The sequence below is a fragment of the Canis lupus genome, chromosome 20, assembly GCF_011100685.1.
Source record: "Canis lupus familiaris isolate Mischka breed German Shepherd chromosome 20, alternate assembly UU_Cfam_GSD_1.0, whole genome shotgun sequence".
NCBI classification, from domain to species: Eukaryota; Metazoa; Chordata; class Mammalia; order Carnivora; family Canidae; genus Canis; species Canis lupus.
The window spans coordinates 56,502,958-56,514,125 of NC_049241.1; the positions used below are offsets into that span (position 1 = coordinate 56,502,958).

Below are 11,168 nucleotides of genomic sequence, written 5' to 3' on the forward strand. Positions count from 1 at the left end.
TCCCCCTCCAGGGGTAACATCGTCCTGAGATACCGTGTGGTGGTCTGTCTCCCCCACAGAGCAGGACCTCTACGGGGGCTGGCAGCGGGTTGCTTAGGGGTGCAAGCCCTGTGCCCAGAAGAGAGCCCGACACTCGGTGGTTCAGTGAATGAATGAGTGAGATGCATGAGAAGCGAGCCCCCAGTGCCCCCACCCCCACCCCGCCAGGTCCTGTCCGCCGCCGCTGCCAGGGAGCCGCCGGGCCTGAGGATCAGGGCTGGCCTAGCAGGGCAGGGGAGAGGACCAGAGCTCATCCTGGCCCTGGTGCTCTTCATCCCCAATTCCTCCGTCTGTCCCCGTTCTTCCAGGTCGGGCTGTGAACGCACGAGAGTCACACACGCTCACCCAGAGACAGCCCGAGAGCGCGGCCAGAACTTGGCTCAGGTAACAAGGTGAGGACCCCAGAGCTGCCCGAGCCGCCTCCTCCCCTGAGCCAGGGTTTCCGTCTGGAGAGTGGAGAGATTCAGCTGAGCCCCACCCGGCGGGGGCCAAGCAGCCACCTGCATGCCCCTGAGCCCAGGAAGCCCGGCTCTGCCCCTTCCCAGCTGCGGGACCTGACCTCTCTGGTCCTCAATGTCCCCGTCTGTAAAAGGGAGTTAACGGTGGGACCTTCCTCCCAGAGGATTTCTGAGGAATCGATACGTTAATAGAAAGGTGGGGATAGCAGGGCCAGGCACCGAGGACCATATAAGGTTTTGTTGCTGTTGTTATTCACTTAAGAACGTATGCATGTGGTTCGGGAGGCTCTGGCCCCCCCCCCCCCCCCCCCCCCCCCCCCCGTCCACACGCCGGGGGCCGGGCTGTCCATACCCTGCTTTTACAGACGAGGAAGCCCGTGGTGTGCGGCACAGCTGCAAGGGTGGCGGGTTCCAGACGCTCCCCCATCCAAGCGCCTAAGTCAGGGTTGCTGGGACAGCTGCGCTGCTGTCAGGGAGGAGGGCTGGCGGCGGGGGGGTGGTTAGAAAAAGGTTCCGGAGGCTCCGAGGAAGGCACGCTGTTGCGTCCACTCCTCCCAGAGCTCCAGTCACTGTAGTGACCCGGACACTGCCCCAGCCCCCTCCCTCATGGAGCTCACGGCCCAGGCAAGAGACGCATGAGCATCCAGAAGTGGTCACAGCTGCCATCCATGTGGGACACGCAGGCGGCAGGACACGAGGGGAAACTGAAGGGAGGAGAAGAAATCAGGGGAGACGCCCTGGAGGAGGTGGTGCCAGAGCCGAGACCTGAATGATGGGCAGAGAGAAGGCAGGTGAGGACTGGGCGTGGGCACGGGCCAGAGGCAGAGAAGAGGCCACTATGGTGCAAGCTCAATCGCGTCCCCCAAAGGTCACATGTCGAAGTCCCCAGATGGGACAAGATTTGGAGGCAGGGTCTTTACAGAGGTGATCGAGCTGAAAACGAGGTGTTTAGGGTGGGCCTGGCATCCTTCTAGAAAGGGGTGGCTTGGGCCCGGAGACCCCGGAGAGCAGAGAGCGGGACACTCGCACAGGCCGAGGGGCGCCCCTGCCGGAATCCAGGAGAGCGCGGGGTCAGGCTCTGCCCCTGTCGGCTCCACGGATGTGCGGCCTCCAGAACCACCAGAGAGCAGAGAGCGGATTCCTGCGAAGCTGCCCCCGACGCAGCCCGGCAGCACACCAAGGCACCGGGAGGGCGACTTTTAAGATTTCATTTCATTTTCATTAATTGTAAGCAGCCGCGCATGGCCAGCGGCCACAGGACCGGGCAGCGCGGCTTCCCGTCGCGGCGGCGCCCCTGGTCGTGCACACAGCTGTCCCGTGCCCAAGCGGCGGCCAGGGTGCTGCCCCCCCACCCTGCAGCCTCAGAACTTGGCGAGACGGTGGCAGGAAGCCCGGCCGGCACTGTCATGCCTGGAAGGAGGGAGAGGACTTTCTCCCAGCTGGACGTGGGCACGCGTGGAGGGCGCGTCACCCCTGGGCCGTCCAGCACGGGTGCCACAAGGGCCACGGAGGACGGTTTCAACGCAAACCAACTCCAAGTTCACTTCTAGGATCTCACCGGCCACATGTCAAGTGCGCCACCGCCGCCGGGGCTCCCAAAACAGGTGGCAGGTTCCCACGGTCGCCAGGAGTTTCGTCAGACGCGTTGGACACCACGTGCCGCGGTGAGCGCAGGCTGTGCGCCCACGGCCCCGGGGTGCGGGTCCGTCCCTCATTGGCCCATTTTACAGGAGGCGAGGGCAAGGCACTTGGTGCTAGAGGGGCCGGGAGGGGAGCGGGCCGGATTCCCTGTAGCCGGGAGGCCGAGGCAGCTGCGCCCCGCTGGCCCCCAGGCGGGACCCCGAGGGGCACAGAGGCCCGAGGCGGGGAAGAGGCCGCGAGGCGCCCAAGACGAGAGATGGGGTAGGGAAAGGGGAAGTGAGCGAGGGGGCGGGGGCCAGCAGGCAGCCCCTCCGGCCCTCACCCCCGTGTGCACACACGCGCACCCTCGCTCTGCCGCTGCCCCTCACCCCGCGCCCCCGTCCACACAGACCCGCCGCCCTCCCCGGCCGGGGGCGCACGTGCCCGCCGCCGCCAGCGACCCGCGGCCCCGTCGCCCCGGTGCCCACAGGTGAATAAGAGCGACGCTGGGACAAACTGTCGTTAACTTCCGTGTTGCCAGGGTGTCAACCCCCACCGCCGCCCGCCCCTCGCAGCCTGGCGGCCCCCCCCGCCGGAATTCAGGGAGGAGCTGGGGGTCCCCAGCATCGTGCAGGAGCTGGGGGTCTACACAGCAAGCCCGCTCACCCCCACTCCAGGCCCCTCCCCGTTCCAGTGAGCAACCGCCGCCTCCAGGGAGACCGCGGGACACCTGCTTGGCACCGGCGGGCCCAGGCGCTGTGAGGAGGACCCTGGGGCCGCGGGACACACGCCCAGCTCGCCGCCGGCTCCCCGCCTCTCCCTCAGAGCCCCACGCTCCCCGCGCGCTCCCGGCTCCCGCGGCCCGAGGCCTGCACGGCGGGGGGCGAGGGGGGACAGGACAGCCGGGTCGGCCCCCGCAGTGGCTCAGACGCTCCGCACGCTGGAGATGCTGGTCAGGGGCTCTCGCATCCGGAAGCTGAGCGACCGGGAGCCCCGAAAGCTGTCCCTCGGCCTCAGCGAGCTGTCCGTGGTGGAGGACTGGGCCTCGGTGACCTGGGCCAGGCAGTCCCGGGGCCCCCGCAGCCCCAGCCGCAGACACCCGCAGCAGAGGAAGCCCAGCACGGCCTGGCACACCTCGCGGCTGCGGAAGGAGTAGATGAGGGGGTTCACGGCCGAGTTGAGCACGGCCAGCGCCAGGATCCAGTCCATGCCGCGCAGGTACTCCTGCGCCCAGTCCGTGGAGCTGAACACGTCGGCCAGCAGCAGGCCGAAGAGCGGGCCCCAGCACACGACGAAGGCCAGCAGGATCATGAGCACCGTCTTGAGCAGCCGGCGGGCCTTGCGGCGGGCGGGGGCCCGGGGGGCCTTCTGGCCGTTGGCGCGCACCACGCGGAAGATGGCCCCGTAGAGCGCCATGATGGCGGCCAGGATGCAGGCGAAGACCCCCACGCAGAAGAGGATGTAGGCCTTGGAGTAGAGCGGCAGCAGGCTGGAGCAGCGCGGGAAGGCGCACACGCAGTTCCAGCCGAGCAGCGGCAGCAGGCCCAGCAGCGCCGCCAGCAGCCAGCACAGCCCGATGAAGCCGTACACCCGGCCGCGCTTGCTCGCCCCGCTCTCGGCCACCGGCCGCACCATGGTGGCGAAGCGCTCGCCGGCGGTGAAGAGCAGGCTGAAGGTGGAGGCGGCCAGCGCCATGAAGAGCAGGCCCTCGCGCAGGAACCACTGGGCGGGCGCCAGGTGGAAGGTGCGCGCGCCCGACAGCAGCACGTTGGCCAGGTAGGCCACGCCGGTGAGCAGGTCGCTCAGCGTGATGTTGACCAGGCAGTAGTACACCCAGCGCCGCGAGCGCATGCGGGTCGCGATGGCCACCAGCACCAGCAGGTTCTCCAGCACCACCAGGCAGCTGGCGGCCACGAAGACGCCGCGCAGCACCCCCAGGCTCCCCTCGTCGGGCCCGGCGCGCCCCGCCAGCCGGCCCGAGTGGTTGTAGTGCAGCACGATGAGGCGGCTGTGCCCGCTGGCCGCCAGCTGCTGGCAGGACTCGGGGGCCGCCGCCGGGGGCCCCGTGCCGTTCATGGCGGTCCCCTGGGGCAGACTGAGGCCCGGGGTGGCTCGCCCGGGGCAGGGTGGAGCCGCCCGCCGGCCGGCCTCGGTTTCCTGTTGTTTCAAATTTCCTGTTATGTTCAAGGTACCCCCAAGCCGGGGGTGAGGCCGGGGACGGGGAGGGGCATCCCAACGGTCGGCCCCCACCCAGGCTCCCGAGGGCCCTGCGGTCGCCCCCTGCGGCCAGACCCGGTCTCCGTCCCCTCGTGGTCCTAGAAAGCCCGGGGAGGCGGGAGGCGTGGGGGCCCAGGGAGGAGGGGAACCGGGCCTCTCCGCGCCGCTCCCCGTGCTTCCCCGGGCCCCCACGGGCCACCCGCTCCGGACCCGGCTGTTCTCTCAGAGGCTCCGAGCCTGCCCAGCACACAGTAGGTGCTTAATAAGCGTGCCTAGTGACGGCACACACGTGAGCGCCCCCAGATACCCCAGTGAAGGCGTAGATGCAACCCATCTTATTCCCACGGCGCACCTGCAGCACGCCCGTGCACAGAAGGGGAGGTTGAGGCCCGGAGACGGGGTCCGGCTGCCTCCAGTGGGAGGGCAACACCCACTCGAGGACCCATGCAGGTCCCCTTCCTGGGGTTGCCCAACCTGCCCCCGAGCTGGCCCTGCCAGGAGCCTCCCGGACGGCCCCCGAGGCAGCCTCTCACCCCTGGAGGGAGAGGGGCTCATGGGAAAAGTGGGAACTCACCCCCCCATGCCCATCCTGGCCCACTCAGGTCTACACAGCCTGGGGTGCAGGTGGGGGAGGGGTGAGTAGAGCCCGTCCTGGGGAGTCTGGCTGCAGGAGGCACGGGTTCCCCTGAAGGGATCCAGCAGCCCTGTAAGGGCCGGGCCAGTCGGGAGACGGGGGCCACCAGGCAGCACCCCTCCCTTTGTTCACCGTTCAGCCCTGGGAGCCGCGTGGTCACAGGGAGCCACAGATAGAGGTGCTGCCGGCGGAGGCTGTAGCCTCTTGTCCCTGGAGGTGACCGAGCACAAGCAGCCCCAACAGCAAGTTCTGGGAACAAGTGCTGCCCAGGCAGTGGGGGTGTGACAGGCAGGGGCCGAGCAGCCCGGTCTTCCTCAGGGACCATCCTCCACAGCTGAGAACTGAGCTTCGGTCAGCAACCATCCCACTTAGACACATTCACAGAGGACACACTGTGTGTCCTGAGGCTGAGCCTGGACCCTGAAATGGTACTTGAGTCCAGACTGAGCCCTGATCCCAAGGTGAGCTCTGATCTTGGCTCTGACCCCAGGCTGAGCCCTGATCCCAGACTGAGTTCTGATCCTAGAATGAGCCCTGCTCCTGGACTGAGCCTTGATCCCAGACTGAGCCCTGATCCTAGACTGAGCCCTGATCCCAGACTGAACTCTGATCCTAGACTGAGCCCCAATCCCAGACTGAGCTCCGATCCTAGGCTGAGCTCCAATCCTGGACTGAGCCCTGATCCCAGACTGAGCCCTGATCCTGGACTGAGCCCTGATCCCAAACTGAGCTCTGATCCTGGACTGAGCCCTGATCTCAGACTGAGCTCTGATCCCAGACTGAGCCCTGATCCCAGACTGAGCTCTGATCCCAGACTGAGCTCTGATCCTAGACTGAGCTCTGATCTTGGCTCTGATCCCAGGTTGAGCCCTGACCCTGGACTGAGCCCTGATCCCAGGCTTAGCCCTGATCCCAAGCTAAATTCTGATCCCAGACTGAGCCCTAATCCTGGCCCTGATGCTAGACTGATCCCTGATCCTTGCTGAACCTTGACCTCGGCTGAGTATGTGATTATAGGTTGGCCACAACCCTGACCTTGACCCTGGCTGAGACCTGGCCCTGGACTGGACCCTGACCCCAAGCTGAGCCCCAATTCTAGTTGAGCCCAACCCCTGCCTAATCCCCAGTCCAGTTGCATCCCTGACTCTAGGCTCAGAGAGCAAATTCAGGACTAAAGTAAATGTAATGAGAGCACAGGTTGGACTAGCAAGGCCCAGCCATCCAACAATGACCTCCTGCCATGAATTACCTGCTGCCTGGTGGAAGGCCCTATGTTCATTATACTTCATTTAATCTCACGATTATCCCCATGCTACAAAAGAGCAATCTCCCTTCTGGAAACCTGCCCAAAGACACAGCTCTGACCGTGTGCAAGTATGAATGCAAAAGGTTATTCATTGTTGTTTGTAAACGCAAAATATCAGAAGCAGCCCAAATGTCTGCACACAGGGGAGGAGCCATGCCAGGAGCATCGTAGCATGGAGTGCCACATGGCCATGAGCAAGAGTGGACTGGAGCCACCTCCAGGTTGTATTGCTTAAGTGGGGAAAAAATACAAAAGTGTATAGATAGTAGGCTACTTTCTGCAAAACAAGGAAGGAGGAATAAAACATACACATAGATGCTTGTTTTTGCAAAATATTTTGTTTTTGCAAAATATTTTGTTTTTGCAAAATAAACCAGGAACCAGTGAGATTGGTTCCCTCCGGGGGGTGGGTAGAGTTGGAATGGAAGGAGGCAGGAGGGGATGACAACCTCTGAACATTTCTGTTTGTGTAGTTTTTAAACTCTATGATTTCTATTCTGCAATAAAATTAAATCAACAAGTGCGCGGAGCAGAAAGCTTGAGAATGGATCGTGAACTGAAAAAGGATGAACCAGACTGTATTTCAGATGGAAATCATAACCACCTGAGAAATAGAGGAAAACGAGCCCATGCAACTTTTGGACATGCACTTGTTCTAAAGACAAAAGGAACTACCAAAAAAAAAAAAAAATGTGAACCTGTTTAGTAGATTTGTTTTCAGGAGTGGAGGAGGTGTAGTGATTCTGAAAGTCTCATGTGTGTTACGGGACTGAGCAAAGTAGCAAGTGTACTGATGTTACTAAGAGCCAGGTCTTCACCGGGGAGGAAATACGATGTCAATATGGAATGGGAGGACATACCCCTCAACCCCATGGGGATGGAATAGGATGGAAAGTGTCAGGGTGGACCCATGATTATTTGTTTGTTTGTTTGTTTGTTGTTTGTTTATGAGAGATACACAGAGAGGCAGAGACACAGGCAGAGGGAGAGGCAGGCTCCCTGTGGGGAGGCTGATGCTGGACTTGATCCCAGGACCTGAGCCGAAGGCAGATGCTCAACTGATGAGCAACCCAGGTGTCCTTGGGCCCATGATTTAAACAAAAACCTATTTGTAACTCCGTCTGCTGAGACAAGCCAGGAGCCACAAGTGCATCTATCTAACACCCAGATCTCGGCTCCTAAATCCCACCTTCAGGGCTCGTGGGAGAAACGGCTGATCCAGGAATGAGGCACGGAGAGTGTCTGATGGGCCGGGAACATCTGATGTGCCAAAAAGTAAGGAAGGGCCCCGAGAAGGACAGGGGCCAGCCTGACGGGGCAGCTGTTGGCCAAGCCTGGGGCAGGGTGAGCAGCAATACTGAGTGACCTTAAAATTGGACAGACCGGGGGGGGGGCACCAGGAGGGCTCAGCAGTTGAGTGTCTGCCTTCAGCTCAGGGCGTGACCCCTGGGTCCTGGGATCGAGTCTCGCATCAGGCCCCCCGCAGGGAGCCTGCTTCTCCCTCAGCCTGTGTCTCTGCTTCTCTCTCTGTGTCTCTCAAGAATAAATAAAATCTTTAAAATATATTATTCTACCAATGTTAGCTTTCCTGAATTTGACCATCGTCTGTTGCTTATGTTGCTACCAGAAGGTGTTTATTTCTAGGAAACGCATGCTGTTTTAGAATAAAGGTTCATGATGTCTCCAAGTCACTCTCAAAATATTTAGAAAAATTAAGAAAAGGGGGAAGAATATTTTCTATGATATATATTATGTACTTCTAGATTATGTTTATAGGCAGATACAAAGCAAAAGGTCAGCCATGGGCAGATCCAGCTCTGGAATCTAGATCTTTTCTGCAAAGGGCCAAATGGTAAATATTTTCAGCTCTGCGGGCCAGTCTCTGTGACAATTACTCAACTCTGCTGTTTCAGCGGGAGCTGCCTGGGCCAATATGTACATGATTGGTGGCGAGCCCAGAAAACTTCCTTTGCAAAACACGGGCTTAGCGCAGGTAGTTTGTTGACCTCTGACCTAGATGAAGGTACACGGGAGTTCACTGTAGTCGTTTTGCAACTTCTTTCCTAACTCTGTGGTCGGACTGTGGTCCCTAAATGTCACAAAAGCAGCAGGGCTCCTGGGAGGAATGACGGCGTCGGGGTCCGGGGCTGGGAGCGGGCCGGAGGAGCCCACAGCGTCCCTCTGTCTGTGCCAGGCCCTGAAGTCCTGAGGCCGGTGGGGCATGTCAGGAGGCCTGAGGAGCCTGCATGCAGAGGCCCGGCCACGTGGGCACAACAAGAGAGTAACGCCTGCTACAGAAACACGTCGACGAGTATTTCTTAACATCCACTAGTTCTCGGAGACACGAAAGTAATGAGTGTTTGGTTCTCTTTTGCGGATGATGGGGAACTGAGTCATTGTTCCGAAAACTGCGAAACCAGAGGCACGGAGCAGAGGAGCAGGCCTGTACCCTGTCTCTCCGGCACGGCCTCTATGTCTAGGTAACCAATAATTGGAGGGGGAGAGGGTTTTTGTTTGGTTTTTTTATCATGCTAAGCTTTTAAAAATTATTTTTAATTGTGGTAAAATCATAGAGCATAATATTCACCATCTTAACCGTCTCTAAGTGCACAGCTCAGGGCGTGGTGCATACTCACCCCGCCACACACAGCCCCCCACCCCGCCACCGTCTCCAGAACCTTCCATCTCCCCACATGGAGACCCCGTCCCCAGGAAGCACTGACCCCCCGCCCCCTACCCCACCCCTGGCTCCCGCCACCTCCTATCTCTGTGGATGGGCCTCCTCTGGGGACCTCCTGGGAGTGGGGTCCTGTGGGAGGTGTCCTTCTGGGTTTGGGTCTCCTCCCTGAGCCCAGTGTCCTCAGGGTCCACCCACACGGGGACAGGTGGTGGGGTTCCTTTCCAGAGGGGCTCTGGAGCAGAAAGAGGGCATTAAGGGAACACTGGACAATGTGGAACGAAGTCTCCCGGCTAGTTCATACGGGCATAGCGGACACCCAACTCCTGGCTTCGCTAACCTGGCCTGTAGCAGTCACCTGAGATGTGACATCGGGCAAGCCGGCCGGCCGCTGTCTAGAAACTCTGCACTTACTTCCGCAGCTTTTCTGTAAATCTGAAATTACTATTAAAAAAACAGTTTATAGGGGTGCCTGGGTGGCTCAGGTCATGATCCCCGGGTCCTGGGATCAAGTCCTGAATCAGGCTCCCCGCAGGGAGCCTACTTCTCCCTCTGCCTGTGTCTCTGCTTCTCTCTCTGTATCTCTCATGAATAAATAAAATCTTTAAATAGTTTTCAGGGGATCCTGGGTGGCTTGGCGGTTTTGCACCTGCCTTTGGCCCAGAGCGCGATCCTGGAGTCCTGGGATCGAGTCCCACGTCGGGCTCCCGGTGTGGAGCCTGCTTCTCCCTCCTCCTGTGTCTCTGCCTCTCTCTCTATGTCTATCATAAATAAATAAATAAATAAATAAATAAATAAATAAATAAATAAATAAATAAATCTTTAAAAAAATAGTTTTCAAAAGAGTTGGGTGACTCTTTAGCAGGTGACCGAGGCCCACAGTGGTGGCAGGTTGACTGTGTGTGCTCTTGATATGATGAGGTGGAAATGGCCCTTTGCCTCTGTGGCCCTCTGCCCTAAAACCTGTAACTGGAGCCTAAGCATGAGGAACACCCTAGGCAAACCTCACCAAGGGACTTTCCACAAAACACCTGTAAGGAGATATGGATGGGAAAGTCCTCACCCCTGGTCTGTGCGAATGTGATCTTCTTTGGAAACAGGGTGTTCGCAGATGTGATCAAGCAAAGATGAGGCCATTAGGGTGGGTCCCCATGCAGTATGACTGGTGCCCCCATAAGGGAGGGGAATGTGGACACAGACACAGACACACATAAGAAGGGGTCATGTGGAGATGGGGCCGAGGGGCACCCGGAGCCCCCGAAGCTCGAGAGGCAGGAAGGACCCTGCGCTGGAGCCTCCAGAGGGAGCATGCCCTGCCACACCTTGACTCCCACCCCCCAGAACTGAGACAGAGTCACCCGGTGTGTGGTACTTTGTTTTAGCAGCTGGGGGAAATGAATGCAATCCCTGCCCGACTGCTTCAAACTGCCGGGATCATCGGGGACACCTGGGGGGCTCAGCCGTTGAGCGCCTGCCTTAGGCTCAGGTCGTGATCCCAGTCCTGGGATTGAGTCCTGCATCCGGTGCTTGCAAGGAGCCTACTTCTCCCTCTGCCTGTGTCTGCCTCTCTGTCTGTGTCTCTCATGAATAAATAAATAAAATCTTAAAAAAAAACTGTCAGGATCATCAAAAAAACAAGGGAAGTCAGGAGCTTCTATCTATCCACTAGATTGGATGCTCCCCAATTCATGAATTGCTGGGGGGGGGGGGGGGAGAAGCCAGTAAATTCTTTAAAATTCCAAATGTGAGGAAAGTCTGAGAAACTGCCACAGCCCAGCAGCACCTAAGGTGACATGACGGCCTAATGTCCTGTGGTGTCCTGACTGATGTCCTGGACAGGAAAAGGCCACTAGGGAAAAATAGAGGAAATCTGGATAAATAACAGACTTCCGTTCATCACGGAACATGTCGGTCTTCGTCCATCAATTATCCACAAAAAAAGAAAAAAAAAGGACTATCTTAATGGAAGATGTTAATAGTAGGGAAACTGGGTACGGTTTCATACGGCAACTCTGTACTAGCGTCACAATTTTTCTGTAAATAGGACCATTCTGGAAAATAAAGCGTATATTTTTAAAAGTAAAATAAAACAAAAAGTGTTGAAGGGATCAGTGTCTTGGCTCTGCCCTCCCGCAGCCGGGGCCGCGGTCACACGCCTGCGTTCCCCTGCACCTGTTCCCTCACCTGAAGACCGAGGCGGGCTGGCTTGAGGGCCGT

At 59.1% G+C, this 11,168-nt stretch overlaps 1 protein-coding gene across 1 annotated transcript; it reads right to left on the reverse strand.

Moving 5' to 3' along the window:
* Positions 1–2,897: 2,897 nt before the first annotated feature.
* Positions 2,898–4,234, reverse strand: S1PR4 (sphingosine-1-phosphate receptor 4). Its single transcript, XM_038567852.1, has one exon. The coding sequence runs from the start codon at positions 4,191–4,193 to the stop codon at positions 3,042–3,044; it is 1,152 nt and encodes a 383-aa protein (XP_038423780.1). The 5' UTR covers positions 4,194–4,234; the 3' UTR covers positions 2,898–3,041.
* Between the last annotated feature and the right edge of the window lie 6,934 nt (positions 4,235–11,168).